At 40.9% G+C, this 21,850-nt stretch overlaps 2 protein-coding genes across 2 annotated transcripts in view; one reads left to right on the top strand and one right to left on the bottom strand.

Moving 5' to 3' along the window:
* LOC306914797 (limbic system-associated membrane protein-like) overlaps positions 1 to 21,850 on the top strand; it is a 91,873-nt gene that overhangs the window by 26,247 nt on the left and 43,776 nt on the right. The gene's annotated exons all lie outside the window — the stretch shown is intronic.
* LOC306914681 (myosin heavy chain, fast skeletal muscle-like) lies at positions 1,184 to 20,116 on the bottom strand. Its single transcript, XM_079491838.1, has 41 exons — positions 20,078 to 20,116; positions 19,735 to 19,953; positions 19,498 to 19,641; positions 19,098 to 19,254; positions 18,987 to 19,014; positions 18,774 to 18,885; positions 18,561 to 18,653; positions 18,409 to 18,472; positions 18,161 to 18,259; positions 17,969 to 18,072; positions 17,020 to 17,158; positions 16,779 to 16,897; positions 15,872 to 16,021; positions 15,586 to 15,756; positions 14,861 to 15,048; positions 14,662 to 14,777; positions 13,776 to 13,843; positions 13,231 to 13,318; positions 12,876 to 12,993; positions 12,666 to 12,789; positions 12,423 to 12,559; positions 11,731 to 11,986; positions 11,202 to 11,444; positions 10,848 to 11,024; positions 10,511 to 10,656; positions 10,334 to 10,424; positions 9,858 to 10,247; positions 9,016 to 9,142; positions 8,759 to 8,877; positions 8,458 to 8,654; positions 8,095 to 8,278; positions 7,811 to 7,976; positions 6,975 to 7,099; positions 5,268 to 5,576; positions 4,962 to 5,165; positions 4,742 to 4,867; positions 4,143 to 4,313; positions 3,508 to 3,612; positions 3,031 to 3,126; positions 1,375 to 1,503; positions 1,184 to 1,279 (listed from the first exon to the last, which is right to left on the bottom strand). The coding sequence occupies exons 2-41, from the start codon at positions 19,939 to 19,941 to the stop codon at positions 1,259 to 1,261; spliced, it is 5,808 nt and encodes a 1,935-aa protein (XP_079347964.1). The 5' UTR covers positions 19,942 to 19,953; positions 20,078 to 20,116; the 3' UTR covers positions 1,184 to 1,258.

Below are 21,850 nucleotides of genomic sequence, written 5' to 3'. Positions count from 1 at the left end.
TCCCCATTTCCTGTCAGCCTACTGTCTGTCCCTCCATAAAAAAATAAATAAAATAAAGGCGAAAGCCACAAAAAAATACATTTAAAAGGTCTTGGTCTAAAAAATAAGGCCTAGGGGGCCAGATAGATGTACTGTGAGATTTCATAATGCATGCATTATTATTATACAGTATATGATTCAACTTTGTTTATAACTTCTTTAGTGGAACCTTGGGACCGATATACTTAACTTATCCAAGCAGAGAGAAGCATGGGGATGTTTACCTAGATAATGTTTATTTCATATTTGAGGAATGCACAGGCTGTAATAGGCTACAGCTTGTATTAATGTATTGACATGGTTCAATAGTTTTAATTGCTAGTTGGGCTCATCCCTCCCTGGCTCTATACAACCAAGACATGTGAAGGAAATAACACTTTAACACTGGATGAACTCTTCAACTCACACCACACATTCTCCCACTGGCTGAATCACACATTGTGGGTGATCAATCAGAGCCCACTATTCAAAAGTGAGACTTTTTGCTGTGACGTTGAAATCTGTTTGTAACCGCCCCTTGGAAATAAATGTTCCATAATGAATGAATTGCATTTTTATAGCGCTTTTCCAAGTGCTCAAAGCGCTTTACAATGGTTCATTCATTCATACATTGGGAGGTGAAGCGGCGAACATTCGACGCCAGCGTCCTCACTTCCCACATTCAGACACCAATGGTGGCAAGCTCACACCGACCAACTCATTGGAGGCCATGTAGGGTTCAGTGTCTTGCCCAAGGACACTTCGACATGTGGGCAGGAGGAGCCGGGATTCGGACCTGCTCTACCTCCTGAGCCACAGCCGCCCATACTGTTCCAGACTACTATCGCAGTGATATTAGTCTGGCCATGGCAGGCTAGTAATATATATACGTGAGCTTGTCAAGTTGTCACACCACAGAATAATGTGTTATTAACCACCAAGCTAACTGTAATGGCAAATAAATCATGTGTCTCAACAGCACCATTTTGATGAGCATGCTGACGAGTCTTGGCACTTTATTTGCATTGAAATCATCTAAGATGAATTGCTCATTTATTTATCTCTGCGATGGGTCAAAATAGTATATAGTGGACACGTGAGTTGGGAACAGAAACCTCACAATACAAAGTGTTTGACGAGGCCATAAATACAAGAAACAACTCAATTATGTTGTTGCAACCTTTATTGAATACAATGGGTCATATTTTATGACTTTGTACAGTGACTTGAATTGGAAAACTTATTCAGCAGCTTCTTTTCCCTGTAAAAAAAAAAATAGGAACATATCTTGAGTTAAATCATAGTTAAAGATACCGGTAGTCAACATAATGAACCTTCATATTGAACATGTATTACCTTGGCGTCGCGACCTTTAGCTCTCATCTTGTTGACCTGGGATTCAGCGATGTCAGCACGCTCCTCTGCCTCCTCCAGCTCATGCTGAACCTTCCTGCACTTGGTCAGGTTAGAGTTGGCTGCTTCCTCCTGCAATATGATAGGGATGGTTAACCATTCTACACTTGGTCAGGTTAGAGTTGGCTGCTTCCTCCTACAATATGATAGGGATGGTTAACCATTCTACACTTGGTCAGGTTAGAGTTGGCTGCTTCCTCCTACAATATGATAGGGATGGTTAACCATTCTACACTTGGTTAGGTGAGCGTTGGCTGCTTCCTCCTGCAATATGATAAAGATGGTTAACCATTCTACACTTGGTTAGGTGAGCGTTGGCTGCTTCCTCCTGCAATATGATAAAGATGGTTAACCATTCTACACTTGGTTAGGTGAGCGTTGGCTGCTTCCTCCTGTAATATGATAAAGATGGTTAACCATTCTACACTTGGACAGGTGAGAGTTGGCTGCTTCCTCCTACAATATGATAAAGATGGTTAACCTTCCTCTGATATCGTAACTGTATAGATATTAGGGCTGTCCCCGACTAAGGATTTGTATTGTCGACTATGATTGGCCTAATGTTGTCTAGTCGACTGGTAGTCGACCATTAGGCAACTAGTTTTTAGTTTTTTTCCCCCATGATTTTGACTGAGAGATTGGCAGTGGAATCATAACAAATGTTAAGCAATAGAGAATCATTCCATTTGCTTTCTGTAGTCTACTTTAGACATGTTTACCATTTTGCCTGAAACACACTGCCTGCGTCTGCAGCATGAGTGCATTGTTGTGGAACAGCTTGCCCTTCTTTTCAGCACTGTCTTACAGTAACAGCTTCCCCGTGGTGCGGATGCCATACCATACCGCAGATACCGCAGATCGCACATACAGTAATTTGACTGGGTCTCACTGGGTCCCACTCACATTAACATTATTAGAGCTGCCTGGTGCTTATAGACAGCTAACGGAGTGTAGCGCCTGCCTGCTCTCGCAGTGCTTTCTGTACCTATCAAATGGTCTCGGTCTTGACTCGGTCTCGCCTCCCGTTGGTCTCGGCCTCGACTCGGACTCGCCCCTTTGTCTTGACTTGGACTCGCTTTAGGTTGACTCGACTACAACACTATTCATCACCATGTATTTACCGCTATATTGAAATAATTGAATATATGTATTTGTGACCAGGTCTAGCAAAATGGTCCTCATCTCGCCTATAATGAAAAGGCAGAAAATCTAAAATAAACTTGATTTTCTTTTTTTTGTGATTTTCATTTTTTTTTCATATTAACACAGTTTTAATGTTGAAGAAGGTTTTCATTCCAACAGATTATTGATCTGGGCAAATTAAATGTATACATTTATAAGTCAAAGTAGGCTAGCCAGCTCTAGGTGTTGAAATGTTGTGAACATTCAAAGGGGATTTTCTCAGCTTTGGGTAAAACGGCACAATCATTTTAAAATGGTCATATCTCCTTCAAATATTTTCCAATTTCATTGAATAATACATCATATGAAAGCTTACATTCTGTACTTTGATAATCTGTAAAAAACTGAAACATTACTCTGGTCGAGATGAGGGCCTATTTGCCAGACCCGGTCACATATATATGTATTTAAGCTTACCGCTTCCTCTGCCTGTCTCTTGTAGCCTTTCACCTTCAGCTGCAGCTTGTCTACCAGATCCTGAAGCCTGGCCACATTCTTCTTGTCCTCTTCAGTCTGAAGTCAGAGTGAATTCAGGGAAACATTTTTAACAAAAAATAAAATACAATCTTGATCCCAAAAAAGCATTAGTTGTATGTCCATGCAATCTATTCATGTTGTCAGAGGCATGATGGTTATTTAACCCATTTTGGGCGGGAACCCCTTTTGGTGTTAGCATCATGTTATGCTTTAGCTATTGAAAAATAGCAGATCTACAAGCTCATAGCGCGCCACCGAGTGGCGCGCTACGAGCTTGTAGGTCTGCTATTTGTGAAAAATCAAAGAACGACTGACATAGAAACATAGCTTTTTCAGAAAACTGTCAGGATGTAGAAGACATTTTTAGAATCTGATCTCAGGTCAAAATGGGTTTAGTGAACATTGCATATAGTATACCTGGTATGTCAGCTCCTTCACTCTCCTCTCGTACTTGCGGACACCTTTAACAGCATCTGTGCCGCCTCTCTGTGCAGACTCAACCTCTGCCTCCAGCTCACGCACCTTCACAGTTGAATTATACATTATGAGGTTATTTCTTCTTATTTCATCGTCTATGACTATAACCTGTGAGGTTATTTCTTCTTATTTCATGACTGTAACCTGTGTTGCAGTAAACTACAATTTACAATTTAGGCATTTAGCAGACGCTCTTAATCCAGAGCGATTTACATTAAGCAATAACAAAAGCATGGCATACATCACATATATAAAAAGTAGTTATCATGAATCATGCGTAAACTAAGAGCGTAACAGGGAGTATCTATGTAAACTATACATACTATACTATATATTATTACATGGCTTGGTTGAATGCTTGATCGCTTAATTCAGCTGTGAATTATGTGTCGATAATGACCGCTCCGCTGTATAACAGACCGCTGCCTAATCAAGCCCTCTGAGCACCAGCTGCGCGGCTGCGCCCCACTTGATTTACTGCTGTTTCCAACATGACAGCCATGTAAACACACACACACTAGTGACACACAATGTCATTTACAGCTAAACATCTACTACATCTTACTACATCTTACCCTAGACTCCAGTTTCTGGAGCTGCTTCTTGCCTCCCTTCATGGCCAGGTTCTCAGCCTCATCTAGGCGGTGCTGCAGGTCCTTCACTGTGACCTCCAGGTTCTTCTTCATCCTCTCCAGGTGCGAGCTGGTGTCCTGCTCCTTCTTCAGCTCCTCGGCCATCATAGCAGCCTGGAAAGTCATCGTTGCATTGTATTGTTAATTATGTTAATATATGAAGCATGACATGTGGATATCTAATAGATAAGTATGCTAATATGACGTATCACATGAGGATATCTAATACAGTTGTTCCCAAACTTTTTAGCCCATAACCCAAAATAGAAATAAGTGGACTAGTGAAAATAGCCGAACTACAAGCTCACAATGCGCCATTTTGTGATCTTGTAGATCGGCTATTTTAACTACTTCTTAAACATTTGTTTTCTAATTCATGGAATTTCTTGGATTTTTCTTTTATTTCTTCTTGAATTTTTTCAATAATAGATATCGATTATTTATCGCGGGAGGACGTATCGATATATATCGCCATATCGATATTTCAGCACACCCCTAATGATGTTATCTAATACAGATAAGGGTAGAGCATCCTAACTTACATCAGTGATGGCCTTCTTGGCTTTCTCCTCAGCATTCCTTGCTTCTTGAACACTGTCGTCCACTTCACCTTGGACCTGCATCAGGTCAGCCTCAAGCTTCTTCTTGGTGTTCAAAAGGCTTGTGTTCTAAAATAAACATTCAGTTGAACAATGTAAGTAAGCATGGTGTAAATATTTTATTTTGAATATTGAACTTTCTTTTTCTATTGACTTAACGTACCTGAGAGTGCAACAGTCCAGCCCGCTCACTGGCGTCCACCAGTTCTTGCTCAGCCACTTTGCGGCCTCTCTCCGTCTGTTCCAGAGCCACTCTCAGCTCCTCGATCTCAGCGACCATGAGGCCGTTCCTACGCTCCACCATGGCAGCTTGTTCCTTCAGCTCTTCTTGAGCTCTGACAGCATCATCAAGGTGCAGCTGGGCATCCTAAAATTAATCACATTTGAAGTGGTTAAGAGAAACATCAGAATGTGACTTTTTTCAGAGTAGCTCCACTGTTTGAATGTGTCTGACTAATATATGTTGCACCTTAAACTGTCCCTGGACGTTCCTCAGCTGCTTCTGGGCCTCAGCAGCCTGGCGGTTGGCGTGACTCAGCTGAACCTCCATCTCGTTCAGGTCTCCCTCCATCTTCTTCTTGACCCTCAGGGCATCGTTTCTGCTCCTGACCTCGGAGTCTAGAGTGCTCTGCATGGACTCAATGACCCTCTGGCTGTTCCTCTTTATCTGCTCCATCTCTTCGTCCTTCTCTGCCAGTTTCCTGTCCACCTCACCCTTGATCTGGTTGAGCTCCAGCACTACACGAAGAATCTTGGACTCCTCGTGCTCCAGAGTACCCTGAAATAAATTGTGCATTGGTAAATCGTAAATGGTGCATTTATATACAGTTGGAGGCCATCGATATTGTCCTTTTCTTTTTGCTGAGGTTTGCGTGATCTGCGCAAAACCCCTTTTGGTGTTTTAAACATTATGTTATAATTTAGCTATTGAAAAATAGCAGATCTACAAGCTCATAGCGCGCCACCGAGTGGCGCGCTACGAGCTTGTAGGTCTGCTATTTTTGAAAAATCGTGAAAATATTTATTTCAGAAAACTGGAGGATTTAGAAGGATTTTTTTAAATTTTGAGGTCAGGCCTAAATGGGTCAAATGATAAGGGACAATATCGGTGGCACCCAACTGTAGTGCTTCATCCAAAGCGCTTTACATAGATTGTGCATTATATTCACCCATTCACACACACATTCATCATACACTGATGGCGGAGGAAACCATGCAAAGCACCAGCCTGCACATCGAGAACAATTGGGGGTTCAGAGTCTTGCATTATTTCAGGTACTATGTGTACATTTCTTGTGGAAAAAGAAATCCCTTGGTTGTACGGCTGTACAGCCTGAAAAAGTGCTAAGAGAGACCCTATGGTTGTGTCGTTTATGAAACAAGCTTCTAAATATCTGAAACCCTTTACTTGTACTTTTTTGTGGTACAAGCATTCAAACTTTCTTCTTTTCTGCCTTGATCTCCTCTCTTCTTCCCTTTCTTTGTTTTCTATGCACAAAAACACATTTGACCCAGTCTTTACTTGTAAATGTGTAATGTGACAATAAAGCTGATTCTGACACTAAAGGTGGTTGCACACCGACCGCGTTTTTCGGAAAACCGATGGAGAAACGCCGCTAAAAATCTGAATTCGCATCCGATTCGCGCCCGGTGTGTGGAGACCTTGGGCTCCATTTTCGTCACCGCTAAACCCCTTATCCCTAAACTTCTTTGCCTTTTTTTTACTATTTTGCAAAACATTTTTCAATAGTTAAAATGGACAGTCTACAAGCTCACAGTGTGTCAATGTAGATTGGCTAGTTGAACTATTCAAAAATGTTTTTCATTTCATGTTTTCCTACAAACAAACAGAAGTGAATTGGTCTCCCCATCCCTTCTATGGGAAACATTTAAGGCCTTCATTCGGGGACGTATTATTTCATTTAACGCACATCTGATAAAAAATAGGAAAAAAAGCTTGCGGTTCGAGGTTCCCAGTTGGAGTCCATTGGAGTCCAAGCACATACCGCTCCACGTTCCTCACGTGACGACAGGCATCCAACCTCTGACACCAATTTAGTGAACAGTGCAACGAATGGTGGTCTGTGGCTTATATAAATGGCGAATAAATAATGCATATTGATATGAAAAAGGTTGAAAACCACTGCATTGTTCATCTAGAAGCTAAAAGCTTTACCTCTGCCTCCTCCAGGGCTGTCTGGATCTCTGACTTCTCTGTCTCCACCTGCTTCTTGGACTTCTCCAGCTCATGGATGTTCTTTCCAGACTCACCGATCTGTTCAGTCAGGTCTGAGATCTCCTCTGCAGTTGGTTGAAAACAATCAGTGGTGGAAAGTAACTAAGTACATGTATTAAGTACAATGTTGAGGTATTTGTACTTTACTTGAGTATTTCCAATTTCCAATACTTTTACTTCTACTCCGCTACATCTTGGATCGAAATATACACTACATGAATTTGAAAACTTTTCTTACTAGATTTTGTTTATTATTAAAAAACAAAAATAAAAACAAAACAAAAAACTACATAAACCACTTCAGCCCTATACAATTCAGCCATTTGAAAATAGACGATCTACAAGCTCACAATGTTTTGCGATGTGACGCATTGTGAGCTGGTAGATTTCAAAAAGTTTTGTACGAAACTGAAACTTTGAAAACTTGACATGAGACATTATGCATAATGAGTACTTTTACTTTTGGTACTTTAAGTACATTTTGATAATAACACTTTTGTGCTTTTACTCAAGTACCTTTTGAATTCTGGACTTTTACTTGTAACAGAATGCAGTATTGACACTTTTACTTAAGTAAAACATGCGAGTACTTTTTCCACCACTGTTTTGTATTTGCATTAGAATGAAGTTGGCGTAGCATTATAATCCACTTAATCTTGAACGTTCAAAAAGCAAAATGATGACCTTTTTATCATTAACAAAACCAGGTTTTGCCTATGAAGAAATACTCAAAAATTCAAACTGTAAAGAATGATCTAGGCCAGGGAAAGACTCACGTTGCAGGTTCTTGTTCTCCCGCTTCATGGTCTCCAGCTGGTCCAGGGACTCCTCGTAGGAGTTCTTCATCTTAAACATCTCGGTGCTGAGAGAACGAGCCTCTTTCTGAGCTCCTTCCAGTTCTGCCTGTCCCTCTTCATATTTCTGCTTCCATTCTGCCAAGACCTGCACAGCAGCAGTAATGAAATGTGTCATTTACCCCACGTTAAGGACCTGCACTGCACAGCAGCAGTAATGAATTGTGTCAAGGAGGCGAGAATTAAACTAATGAATGTCAAAGCACCTTATCGAAGTTCCTCTGTTTCTTGTCAAGGTTGGCAGCCAAGCCATTGGCCCTCTCCACATCGACCATGAGGTCTTCCACTTCACCCTGGAGTCTCTGCTTGGTTTTCTCCAGAGAGGCAGCTTTGGAATTCACAGCCTCGATTTGCTCCTCAGCTTCCTGAAGACGTTGGGCGAGCTTCTTCCTGTTGAATGGAATCAAATTATTGTGAGCAATATTTTGCGAGTGGTACCTGTCAGTGTAAAACATTGGTTCTCAAAGTGGGGTCCTTGGGGAGATCCAGGGGGTCCCCAGGAGAAGTTGTTAATGTAGCATCAAAATCATTGGTTTAATTAGTGGTTTAAAACACTGATCATCACTTACTTAGCTTCCTCCAGTTCCTCCGTGCGTTGGACAGCATCCGTCTCATACTTGCTCCTCCACTGACACACCTCAGCGTTGGCCTTGGACATTCCACGCTGCAGCTCCGACTTCGCCTCTTGCTCTTCTTCAAACTGTTCCCTCAGAAGGTCACAGTCATGGCGAGCTGACTGCACAGCGTGGGCAAGGGCGTTCTTTGCCTGTGAAAAGGAAAGTACCAAAATAATGTCAGCTGGATACAAATACAAAAAAAATATATAAAACATAGGCTTAACAAATGGGAAGGGGAGGATCTATTCCTCACCTTAACCTCCTCTTCAACGACTCTCTTCAACTCCTCAATCTGCTGGGTGAAGGCCTGCTTGCCTCTGGTGAGCTGAGAGACCAGAGCTTCTTTCTCCTCAAGTTGACGACCAAACTCACCTAGTTTGAAACATTTCAAACACATCATCAAAGTCCCAGGATAACCTTTGAACAAGTGCTGTCTCTAATTATGGTCAAATTGCTCAAGTACCATCGACAAACCATGTGAACAGAGTAGACTTTAAGATGAACATTTACCATTCTCTGTCAACAGTCTTGCTCTCTGAGCTCCAACATCATTGATCTGGCGAATGTTCTCATCACTCTTGGCCTTGATTTCACCAAGTTGATCCTCCAGGGTGCGGCACATCTTCTCAAGATTTCCCTGTAAATGAACATTGGACATCATTATTCAACCCTCATTTTGTTCTGATTGACTGCATTGCTTTGATGCAGTCTATCATTCAGCCCTCCTCTTTAGACCTGGAGATGGTTTCCTTACTGATCACTGGGTTGGGCATCATTAGCTATGAGGAGAGAACAGCACTGTTTTTATCTACAAAGTCTTACTTAATAGCCAACCACTTAAACCTGGTTGAGAAGAGTCCCTCATGGCTCTGTACGATTGCCTTTTCTGTTTTCTGTTAATGTGGGGACAGATTCATTATCAGCTTATTAACATTTAGAGTAACTTGCAATTTTCAGTTCGCAAGATTACTTTGTTTTAAACACTCCCATTGATACATTTGAGCTGGGTAAGACCTTTCACTACTATATGCCTTATGCCTCTAAACTGTCTACAATCCAGTTTAAAATCGGATAATTTCATTTCACTCGATTACTTAAACCGTTTTTGAGAATTCTCTTGTGAAATCTGTCTGCACTTGCATTCTTTGAAATGTGGAACCTGAATGTCTGTTATTTTGTAATTTATTTTGTTTAATGTTATGCTGTTTACTGTAATCAGGGCGTCATTGGAAAAGAGAGCTTGCCCTCAATTGACCTGTCTGAATATATAAAGGCGAAATTAAATTAAAAAAATAAACTGTTTTCTCAAGATTAAGAATTATATTATACACAGGCATTCCATCATACTGTACCTTTGCCTTAGCAACAGCCTCCATGTTGCTGGACAGGTCATCAATCTCCATCTTGTATTCACTCTTCTCCTTCTCCAGTTTCTGCTTGACACGCTGGAGGTTGTCGATCTGCTCGCCCAGCTCTGCGACGCTGTCGGCCTGTTTCTTACGGAGAGCAGAAGCGGTGGCCTCATGCTGCAGGGTGGACTCTTCAAGGTCCCGACGCAGCTTCTGGAACTCGGCCTCGCGCTTCTTGTTCATCTCGATCTGAGCGGCGGTGGCTCCTCCGGCCTCCTCCAGCCTCTCACTGATCTCCTCCAGTTCCCTGGAGAGATCAGCTCTCTGCTTCTCAACCTTAGCACGAGCAGCACGCTCTGCCTCGATCTCCTCCTCCAGTTCTTCAATACGAGCCTTTTCAAATTAATTAACATGTTAAAATCCTAATTCACACTTGCTTATTATCAATAATTTTAAAGAAGATGAAACAAAATAAATACCTGGAGCTCCTTTATCTTCTTCTGCAGCTGGACCCCCATAGATTGCTCATCCTCAATCTTACTCAGAAGCTGGCTTACTTCAAAGTCCTTCCTGTGGAATACAGTACATCATATTTTAGTCATAGTTTTTCCTCCCTGGCATTTCATATCGTTATTCATATTGTTGGTCCACATTACTTCTTTAGCTTCTCATCAGACTGTTGCTTGTCGTTCTCCAGATCCATGATGGCCTCCTGGGCCAGTTTCAGATCGCCCTCAAGCTTTCTCTTGGTTCTCTCCAGGTCCATGCGGAGCTTCTTCTCTTGCTCCAAAGAACCCTCCAGCTGCACAATGATAAATGATTAGTCGTTATGGCTTAGTTTTTCATTTAGTTTTCATTTAGTTTTCGTCAGTAAAAAAAGGTAGTTGACGAATATTTTTTGTCATAGTTTCAGTCAATGAAATCAACACTGCTGCACAATGATAGAATATTTGTACATCAGTGAAACATCTGATTCACTTTGGTAACACTCACATCATCAACTTGCTGCTCCAGCTTGGTCTTGGCCTTGGTCAGAGTGTTGACTTTGTCTTCCTCTGCCTGCAGGTCATCCAGGGTCTGCTGATGGGCCTCTTGGAGTGCCTTCTTCTCCTTGGTCAGCTTAGCAAGACCTTCATCTTGAGAGGCCATCTCCTCAGTCAGGTTCTTCACCTGATAGAAGGAGAACATAATGTGTTGTCATGGAATAGATCATTTTTGCACTTGGTCTCTGTCGGGTGCGGAAACAGTTACTAGTAAACTGTTTTATGATGAAGTAGGGCATTCATTTACGAAAAACACAAAAGGTTTACATGTGGAGATAGGATAGGATAGTGTATGATCATGAACCTTGTTTTCAGTGGCGTGTTTCTCCTTCTCCACTTTGGCCAAGGTGAGCTCCAGGTCGTCGATGTCCTTCTTGAGCTCAGAGCATTCGTCCTCCAGCTTCCTCTTCTTGGCAGTGAGCTCAGCATTCATCTCCTCCTCGTCCTCCAGTCTCTCAGTCGTCTCTTTGAGCTTTGCCTCCAACTGGATCTTACTTTTAATAAGACCCTCACATCTCTCCTCTGCATCATTCAGTGCCTCGTCTCCCTGATTTTCAATGAAAAAAATATAATAAATAATAATAACCACAAGGGAGAAAACATTATTTTGTTCTGGTAGAGATATACTTTTGCATTTGCCTGTTGTGGGGGAATAGACTCTTAGGGAGCAAGTGTGAAAAATAACAGTGGAGGAGAGAACGCGGGTCCAGCGCCCAGCATCCCCGGTGGGAATCGAACCCAGGACCTTAGCTGTGAGGCGACAGCGCTATAACTGCGCCACCATGCCCCCTAATTGTAAAATGGGAATTGTAAAATGTCTATAGTGTACTTACTGATGACGCTGCCACCTGAAGGTTATTCTTTTCCTGCACCAGGCCCACCAACTTTTCCTCTAATTCCTTCTTCTTGGCAAGGGCAGTAGCCAGGTCAGTCTTCATCTTCTCGTAGTTCTCCTTCATCGATGCCAGCTCCTTCTCAGTCTCAGCGCTCTGCAGAAGAGGCTTGATCTTGTAGTAGACCTTCATCCATGGCCAGTGTTTCACAGAGACGAACGAGCGGAGGTTGAACTGGATGGTGAAAACGGCCTCTCTGTGGAGAAGTCACGATTGTGGACAGTGATGATATAGGCTACAATATAAATAAATATAATAAAAGTATAATATAATAAAATATAACAATTAATGAATTCATTAATAAAAGGTATATAAAAAGTATACACTTTTATTATAGTGATTTGACACTAACACATTTGTATTGAACAACATGTGTACTTACAAATGATACAAAATATAACTAGAAAATACTGTTCCTGAAAAAACAATGTGCATGGGCTCGAGTAGCTATACTCGATGATGATGCATTGACCCACATGGCGTCGCAGTTCCCCCCCTCCTTCTGTCTTCCCATTGGTTGACCAACATGACTTCACAGCCCAGTGGACAAATGAAATGACCCGGAATAATTACGATAGTTAGTTTTAGTTACAATAGTGGAACCCACACTAAATGATATGCTTTCATAGTACCTTCTCTCACACATCTTGACATACTCCTTCCTCATGAGGTAACCTCGTGAGAGAGCCTGAGTCAGGGTGACCAGAGCAAACAGCTTTTCATCTCTCATCTCCTCCAGGACTCCCAGCAGACCAGCTTTAAAGAACACCTGAACACAATGTTACAAACACTGTAATAATTTAACAACTGTAAAATCTACTTTGGCCTCTGTCCATAGTCCATACGTATGTTAAAACCAGATTAACAGTGTTTACCTTGGTGTGTCCAAACTTGTACTCTTCAACGGGAACGTCAATGGACCCAAGCAGCTTCTCTGAAGCTTTCTTGTTGTCCATGAATGCGCCATCGGGACATGCGCTGGCGTTCAGTACTTTGTACCTGTTTTGCAGAAGTTCATGGTCATTTTGCGTGCCTCCTGTTAAATAGGTTTGGAATGGAAAGCTTCTGGAAAAAGGAATGAATACCTCTGCTTGAAGTCAGCGTATGGGATTCTGCTGGGGAAGCCCTTTCTACAAATCCTGATGCCCTCCAGCACACCGTTACACCTCAGCTGGTGAATTACCAGGAAGTTCTCCATCAGGCCTGTAAAGATATTATTATTATCATATCATTATCATTATCAGTAGGCTTTGAGTTTTTACAGGGGCCAGTTCCAAATACCTGATGATCATGTTTTATGGTGGAAAAAAATCACGGCACTCCATCTTTAAAATGAGCATCCATGCTTATTGCTTAGCACTACTACAGGGTCTTCCTTGGGGCCTCTAGGAGAGTGTATTCACATTGAAAAGGCGTCAAATGTTTATCTTCTGTGTTTACCTGGAGTCTTGGACTCGTTGGGAATCAGGCAACGCACAAAGTGAGGATGAGTGCTCCTCAAGTTGGTCATCAGCACCCCCAAGTTTGCCTATTGAGACATAAAAGAGCCAATTGGTCTAATATTAAAAATCACACCCGTGTGAACTGAGTGTGCATGGACGTCACACACTAACCATAGCAACCATGCTCACCCGTACAGGCACAAACACACACGGGTACTAACAAAGCCAGTTGTTGGAGTGGTTTGCACCACTCAAAAAGTGATACAATATTGTACTTTTCCCTCCACTACAATTCATTATTTGAACTCTTTAGATACGGTAGTTAAATTTCAGATTTATTGTTTTCTAAAACATACACTTATGCCCTATTTTAAACTTCAGCCATTCAGCCAAACCTCAGCCATTCAAAGTAGCTGATCCTAACATGTGATACAGAAATTGTTTAATTCGAACATGAAAAGACGTGCCTAGTTCTTACATTGATAATAATAATGCTTTATTCTTGCAGGAATAATGTTGATAATACTGAATAAATGTTCTTACCCTGAAAGCACTAGACACAGTCTGCATGGAACCACCCTTCTTCTTCTGTCCTCCCTTCTTTGTGTTATCTGTTTATGTGTTACAATCATGAAGAATTAGAATCATCATCCCACACCCCCCCACCACCCTTGCGTCATTTGTTGAAATCAACAAACAGACATATTGCATACTTTTACTGCGACTGTAGGTCACAGATTACTATGAAAACCTGCAAAACTTGTCAGTCCGTCCGTCTTTCAGTCAATCCGTCACGCCTCCATATATGGTCGTCAGTCCATCACGCCTCGTGAGCCGGCCAGAAACTCTACATCTGACCTCAAACCCTTTGATCTCCATATATGGAGCTGACCTGTTCTGACATATTATGTTGATCCCACCCCACCCGTCCTTCCTCTTCGATGTCTCCCTTTTCACTGATACCTGTCCATTCAAACTCTAGACGGACCCTGTGCACTCAAGACACTGCCCCTGCTGCCACCCTTAGATCTCCATATATGGAGCTGACCTGTTCTAACATTCCATAATTATGTTAATGATATCATCAAACCCTGTACACTCAAGACACGCTCCATATATGGCCAGTACATAATTCATTCCATATGTTGATCTGACCCCCTTGCCAAAGCGCCAGCGCTCACCCAGCAGTCTGCCGTCACCCAGGCGGATGCGTGCACGCTTCTCGCACTCAGGGCATCTTACTGGTAGTTATACAGAATGAAAATGCCTCCCCTTCTTGTCAGATTCTGAGTGTTTATATAGTATTAATACAACTGTCAGGATCAATTGGGAGATATCATATAACACATTATATTATATTAATGAACATGCAGGCTCAGGAGGACGATAGAACAAATTATTATAGTATTATTCTCATGAATAAACATACCTTCAGGCTCGGGAGGGGGATATAACACGGGCAGCTGTTTAACTGAAGACTTCTGGTACAGCTGCACCACAGAGTCGTTCAACGGATCTTTGTTTTTCTCTAGCCAACCTGTGATGCTGTAGTCCACAGAATGGGTTAGGGTTATAATATATTATACATAACATATTATAATATAATATACAGTAGGGTTCCCGTTTACCTGTAGTCCACAGTTCCAGCGTAGTGGAGCAGGGAGAAGTGGGCCTCACCCTTGCCTTTGGCGGGCTTTGGCTTCTCATAGGCTTTACATTTTCCTAGATGCGTGCCATGCAACTTGTCAATGAACGTTTTGTCTGAAGCCTTGGGGAACATGCACTCCTCTTCAAGGATGGAGAAGATGCCCAAGGGCTTTGGAAAGGAGACAAAAGAGACAAATCAACTAAAACATTATCATGTTGTCCAATTAAAGCACAACATTAGTGTATACTGTATACCTTCTCAATAAGCTCAATGCAGACAGCCAGGTCCATGATAATATATACAAATATAATAATACTTGTATACCAGGGATGTCAAACTCAAATACACAGTGGGCCAAAATAAAGAAATCGGTCGAGGTCGAGGGCCGGACTGTGTTTCAACACACGGGCACCGCGGTCATGAGGACGTCCCAGGCAAAAGTAAATGCATTTAAAACTGAAAATGCATTATTATTAAGCTCAGTTTCCTGTTCTATGATCCTCACCAAGCACTGCTTTCATAGTATGTGATATGTGCCAATGCACTCGCAGTGCATTGTGGGACTTGTAGTATTATGGTGGTCCGTGCAATATACCAGAGGGCCAGTTCTAATACTAATTAAATATCATCCCGCGGGCCAAAGATAATTCACTCACAGGCCTGATTTGGCCCCCGGGCCTTGAGTTTTACATATATGTTGTATACCTTCTCAATGAGCTCAATGCAGACAGCCAGGTCCATGCCGAAGTCAACGAGATCCCAGGGAATTCCTTCTTTCATGTACTCTTCTTGTTCCAGAACAAACATGGTGTGGTTGAAAAACTGTTGCAGTTTCTCATTGGTGAAGTTGATGCACAGCTGCTCCAGGGTGTTGAACTGTGAGTGGAAATATCATTAGCCTGCAGTCTTTAAAGTCTTTGTGACAAAAATAATAAAGAGCATGGATGTCACTTAAAACAAGCCCAATGCCAGTGTGTAAGTCCATACTTACATCAAAGATTTCAAAACCAGCGATGTCCAGCACACCAATGTAGAAGATTCTCGCCTGCTTGGTGGCCAGCATCTCGTTGATTCTAATGACCATCCACAAGAACAGCTTCTCATAGATAGACTTGGCCAAGGCACCGACTGAGTTCATTACCTGAGGAAATAGGAACGGGATTTAGTAGGGTTGTGAATTGCACAATTTACAATTTAATATGAAGAATCAGACAGATCCATCTTGATCACATGACTATAGAGATAATATATACCGATTTGCGTATATATAGTACAGATTTAGCAAAAATCTGCCTCCTAGTGGTGCTATATAAGGTGCAGTATGTGAAAAATGTAGCAAAGGTTTTTCCTTGGCCTCTAGGGAGCGCATATACAGTAGGGCTCCATCTTGCGCCACCCTTATCCCTTATCCCTAAATGTATTTGCCATTAGTTTTGGGATAAGGGTTAAGGGGTGGCGCAAGATATAGCCCACAAAGTTTTACGCAGATTGGTGCAGTTATAGGTAAATATGTGAATCGGCCTGTTATAGCGCCACCATGAGGCTGATTTGAACACTTTAAGTGGCATTTCTTCCTCTGCAAACTTTGGAAGCCAATCTTATATGAAAAATCTGAAAGAACAATTTCGTTTAATGTCTATAGGCTCTGGCCTCCAGGGTGCGTGCAGTTTTGCGGACCAACGGTGCAGGAAATTATCTGCTGACAGACAACAGACTGCTGACAGGACGGACGGATGGACGGACAGGGTGCAAAACATAGTCTATATGCCACACCTTCTGCCTGGCTGAGACAATAATGTTGGAGGATCCTTTTGGAGTTGTTTGAGTTCTTATGGTATGCTGTGTTGAGAATACAAGGTGTGTGAAATCAGAACATGGAAATCATCTAACTTACTCACCTGTGGCACAGTTTGTCCCTTAGTGACAAACTCGTTTCCCACTTTCACTCTGGGGTAGCAATATGCTTTAAGCATATCCGCTGAGTTCAGACCCAACAGGTAGCAAATCTTGTCAGCCACTGAAATGTACATACAATTAGCAAGTTACAATTTAGGCATTTAGCATTTACTACTACTACTACTACTACTACTACTACTACTACTAATAATAATAATAATAATAACAACAAGATCAGCTCACCCTCCGTGCCATCAGGTTCCGCCTGTTCCTCTCTCTGCTTCTGTTTGAACGTCAGGACTCCATGATGCATCACTGCACCGGTGAACTTGTAGATGCAATGTTTCTCTTCAGTGGTGAAGCCCAGGATGTCAATAGCTTCCTGATGTCAATAAGCAGAGTGTGTGTTCAAAAGATTAATATTGAGATTAAACATTATAGATTAACAAACATCCTTCAGAAGTGTGTACAACTCAACAGTAAAGTATATGTGTATGCATGCGGTATCTGCACATTTTATAGTAACAATTTAAGGACTTTTAAGACGTTTTAATACAGAATTGATTAATTAATCCATTAATTAATTCGGTCAGTCAGTCATGGCCTGAAAACTTTGAGAAGCACTGCTTTAGAAAATACGTTTTGCAGAGAAACTGACTGCAGTGCACAGTGAGTATTAGAAATATTAAATAATGTTCCAGTATAAAACTAAATAAAAACTAATGATGACTAATGACTAATGATGACTAAAACTAAGACTAAATATATTGACAATTTCATCAAGAAATAAAAACTAGACTACAATGTTAGGGAGGGACGAGTGGAGAAGAGATCCAGTAGAACTAAAAGACAAATCATTTTATGTTTGGTTGCGATGTTTGGGTGCTCTGAAAATAGTAGATCTACAAGCTCACAACGCATTGCACTGCGACATGTTGTAAGCTTGTAAATTGGCTATTTTCAGCATTCATCCAAGTGTAAAATCAGCCAATGACCCACCCCATCAAGGCCTGCCAAAATACACTTTAGTCGACAAAATCAACTGTAGATTTAGTCGACTATCGTATGATATTTGGACGACTAAAACTAGACTAACACTAAAACATTTCAGATTACTAAAATGTGTCCATTTAGACAAAAGACTATAACTAAAAGCTAAAATGTGCTGTAAAACACTATAATGTCCACTGACGTCAGTTGCGTCCAGCTCCGCCTTGTCATCAATGCTGGCCACAGCGATCACACCCATGCTGATCAGTGGGAAGTCGTAGGGGTTGGAGGTGATCAGGCACATTTCTGAAAAGCGATTAAAACAAAGGTGACCATGTGATTTTAATCATTCATGTATTTATGTTCTCACTGAATCATCGGTAATTCCACTTACCAATAATCTCAGGTTTGTGGTTGGTCATCATCTGGAAAAAGATGTGGTAACCTCTCTCTGCACAAAGCTGGTAGGTCACTCTGGACTTCTCCAGCAGATCTATATGGGGTGTACATAACTAATAATGATAATACTATACTACTACTAATAATAATAATATATGTGTTGTAGGCTGCAGTACATAACTGAAAATGTAATGCTCAAATTAACGCATAATTATTTGATTTATCATCTGTGAATATACTTACATGTCTCAATATCAGCACTGGCCAGTTTACCCGTTGTGCCGAAATGGATTCTGATGAATTTACCCTGTTTGATAGGGCACAATTTGTTGCATCACCTCTACACTGTGGCATTATTGCAGGTTTTCTCATAAAATGTCATTATTTACACTTACAAAGCGAGAGGAGTTGTCATTCCTCAAAGTCTTGGCATTACCATAGGCCTCCAGCAAGGGATTGGCTGCAATAATCTGATCCTCCAGTGACCCCTAGAATGTTTTAGATATGCACGCAATTAAAATTTTGGTCAGAATTATTTTCAATTGATATTGCGTATCGATGCTTTATGTTCAAAAACATGTATTTATTTAAAGTGAAAAACATTATACCTTGATTTTACCGCTATCCGCCGCAGATTTTTCTCCACTAGAACTTGCTGCTGTTGCAAAGTACTGGATGACACGCTTGGTGTTCACAGTCTTCCCTGCACCGGATTCTCCACTGGTTATAAATGCAGACATTCAGAGAAATGCACTTAGTGAATTTAGTGAATTTATGTAAAATATATATATTTTTAATGCCTAGTAGATGAGGAAACTTACGTGATCAGGACAGACTGGTTCTCTTTATCTGTAAAATGTAAAGCAAACGTCATGGATACAGCACAATATCTTTTATATTTTTGACATTGTCCTGTCTAGTGTTGTACGTACCCATCAGCATGAACTGATAGGCGTTGTCAGAGACAGAGAAGATGTGGGGTGGAGCCTCAATACGCTTCTTGCCTCTGTAGGCATTTACAACATCCTGGTCGTACACTGGGAGCCACTTGTAGGGGTTCACAGTGGCACAAAACAAGCCAGAGTAGGTCTGAAGGGGAGAAGAGAGAGAACATTAACATCATACAACAATATACTGTAGCACTGAGCATGCCACGGGACAAAGGGTCACTACGAGCTGGGATTACAGTCACGAGTGGCAAGTGGCATCAACTAATGATCAAGTTAACTTCAGAACCACAAGTTTGTTTGCATTCGTTTTTCTATGGTATTCACTTGATGCCAGAACTTGTACTGCAATACTGTACTGTTCTCAGCATGTAGAAAACCTTACATAGATCATCCATGCTGCATAACGCTCTTTGAGGTTATACAGGACAGTGGCTTCTGTGAGGTGGGTCATCATGGCCATGTCCTCGATTTTGTCATACTTGGGAGGGTTCATAGGGGTGACATCCTCCTCCTTTACAGTTCTATCCTAAAAAAATAAATCACAACTTTAGTAGAATGTCTTGCAATTACAGTTGTACTGTGTCACCATTTATTTTTACATCCACCTCTGCCCACATACCTCCTTTGTGTCGAGCACCTTCACGGTCACCTTGTTACCGTCCTTTTTTAGGATTGTACATTTGAGATACAGCTCCTTAGCATCAGCCACATATGCTGCAGATTTGGCATCAAAGGGTGCACTTTGAGACTCCATTCTCTCCCTCTCTGGCTTACGGAGGTAAATGGCGGCCTTGCCATACTGCTCCATCTCTGCGTCCGTACTCATGGTGGCGGCTTTCTGAAGACGGACAAATAGATGGTGTTGATGTCTTTGCTGACTTGAGATCCGAGCAGATAATTGTGGAGATATTCTTATGTTTATAGCTTTGTGTAGGTTAAATAGAAATATTATGAACACTTACTTTTCTCTCTCAGTAGCAGTGGAATCTTGTGTGGAACCCTGAAGCATGAGAAAAACACATCATTTTGAGGATATTAACATGAGTTGAATTATTTAATACAACTCATGCGTGTATTAAATTACACATGAATCCTAATTAATTATTTTTTCAATATGTTCCACCACTGGGATTTCTTTTGATATGTTCTACATGTTTTGACATCCTCGACAATGTTGTGAACATAGCTGATCTACATGTTTTGAAATGTGTTGCCTCTTTCTTGGGTAATATTTGACAATTTGGCATGTTCGACAAATTTCATAGTCTAGGACCGTTGTTGATTACTTTTGATATAGTCATGCTCTTATCTGTTTTAATGACTGATTGACTGACTGACTGACCAAATGAATTAATGGATTAATTAATCAATTCTGTATTAAAACGTCTTAAAAGTCCTTAAATATCCATTCCAATATTATTAAATGCGATAAAATTAAATTATGCTTTCATTTATCTTCATTATTTTGTTTGTTATTTGCTTATTACTAATGTCCATGTTTTACAGCCAACTCTAATAGAGTACATGCAATGCATTATTAAATATATATTATATATATTTAAATTAAACATAATTGAAATGTCTAAATACAAATGAAGCTAATTCCAATCAGGGCCCAAACCATATCATTAAATATGCTTTTTTGTTCTTGCTTAATGTAAATCGCTCTGGATTAAGAGCGTCTGCTAAATGCCTAAATTGTAAATTGTAAATTGTAAATAAATCACAATCAATCATTTCAATCTGTACGATATAACATCAATTATGCTGTCTGTCCACTCATTGTTCTGTGTGTGGTGTGCAACCTTGGCTCATGTCCATAGCTACTGTATGTGGCACTATGTATAGAGTCGTGTTAACAATTTTGCATACAGTAGCTAACGTTGTCTAATAGATGACTATGAATGGCTAACATCTCTAAACATTTACATGACTATGAACAATCTCTAAAACATTTATATGACTATAATTAGCTAACATCTCTAAAACAATTGATATGACTGTGAAGGACAGATGAAGTCTGAAGTCTCACTCACCACCAAACGGAACTCTCTCCTCCTCGGCAGTGTGGGTTCCGAGTCAACCGTCCCATCATGCTTATATGTGTTGTTTATGGCATGTGATGCGTGATGTTAAAGTGGGAACGGCCTTTAAAGGTCCTATCCTTGACATTGCGATAGCATTCTTATAGCCAAATAAGTTCCTTGAAACTTGAGGAGTGCTTCTTGGATATGTGGTTTATGTCGAAGAAGCGCTATCAAGTATCATGTCCATACCATTGTGTCCACACACCGTACCCAGTGGCTATACGGTATAAAAATAGCATGAATGGAAGGGTGCTGGGGTACAGTCATCATGCCATGTCTTGCCAGATAAATTATTTTAAAATTCAGTGAGGAATTAAATGCACTCAAATATTGCACTTTATGTCATTTTGAGTCACTTTTGTCATTTTATAAAAAGAAAAAAAAAAGTCCAGTGAAAGAAGTATTCACATATTTTACTTAAGTAAAAGTATAAAAGCATATAAAAGTATAAAGTATTTGAATGTTATGCTATCTATGCTGCTGCATTGTCTGTAAGGAAGCCAAAACAAAAACAAGTTTTACTCTTATGTAAACAAGATGTAACAATAAAGTACAACCTTGAACCTTGAGGGTCAATACTGCAATATAGAAATGCTCAAGTAAAGTTTCTAAGAAATCTAAATGTCCTTGACCTTGGCCTGGGCCAGC

This window comes from Electrona antarctica, assembly GCF_951216825.1.
Source record: "Electrona antarctica genome assembly, chromosome: 22".
NCBI lineage: Eukaryota > Metazoa > Chordata > Actinopteri > Myctophiformes > Myctophidae > Electrona > Electrona antarctica.
This window is presented reverse-complemented; position numbering and strand designations above follow the sequence as displayed.

Excerpts from the sequence above, each read along its gene's own strand:
- LOC306914681 (XM_079491838.1), bottom strand. The coding sequence starts at position 19,941 with ATGAGTACGGACGCAGAGATGGAGCAGTATGGCAAGGCCGCCATTTAC. Across the intron at positions 15,757-15,871 it reads CTGGTTTTGAAATCTTTGAT|TTCAACACCCTGGAGCAGCT; the intron begins GTAAGTATGGAC and ends TTCCACTCACAG. Across the intron at positions 13,844-14,661 it reads TCCCCCTCCCGAGCCTGAAG|ATAACACAAAGAAGGGAGGA; the intron begins GTATGTTTATTC and ends ACACATAAACAG.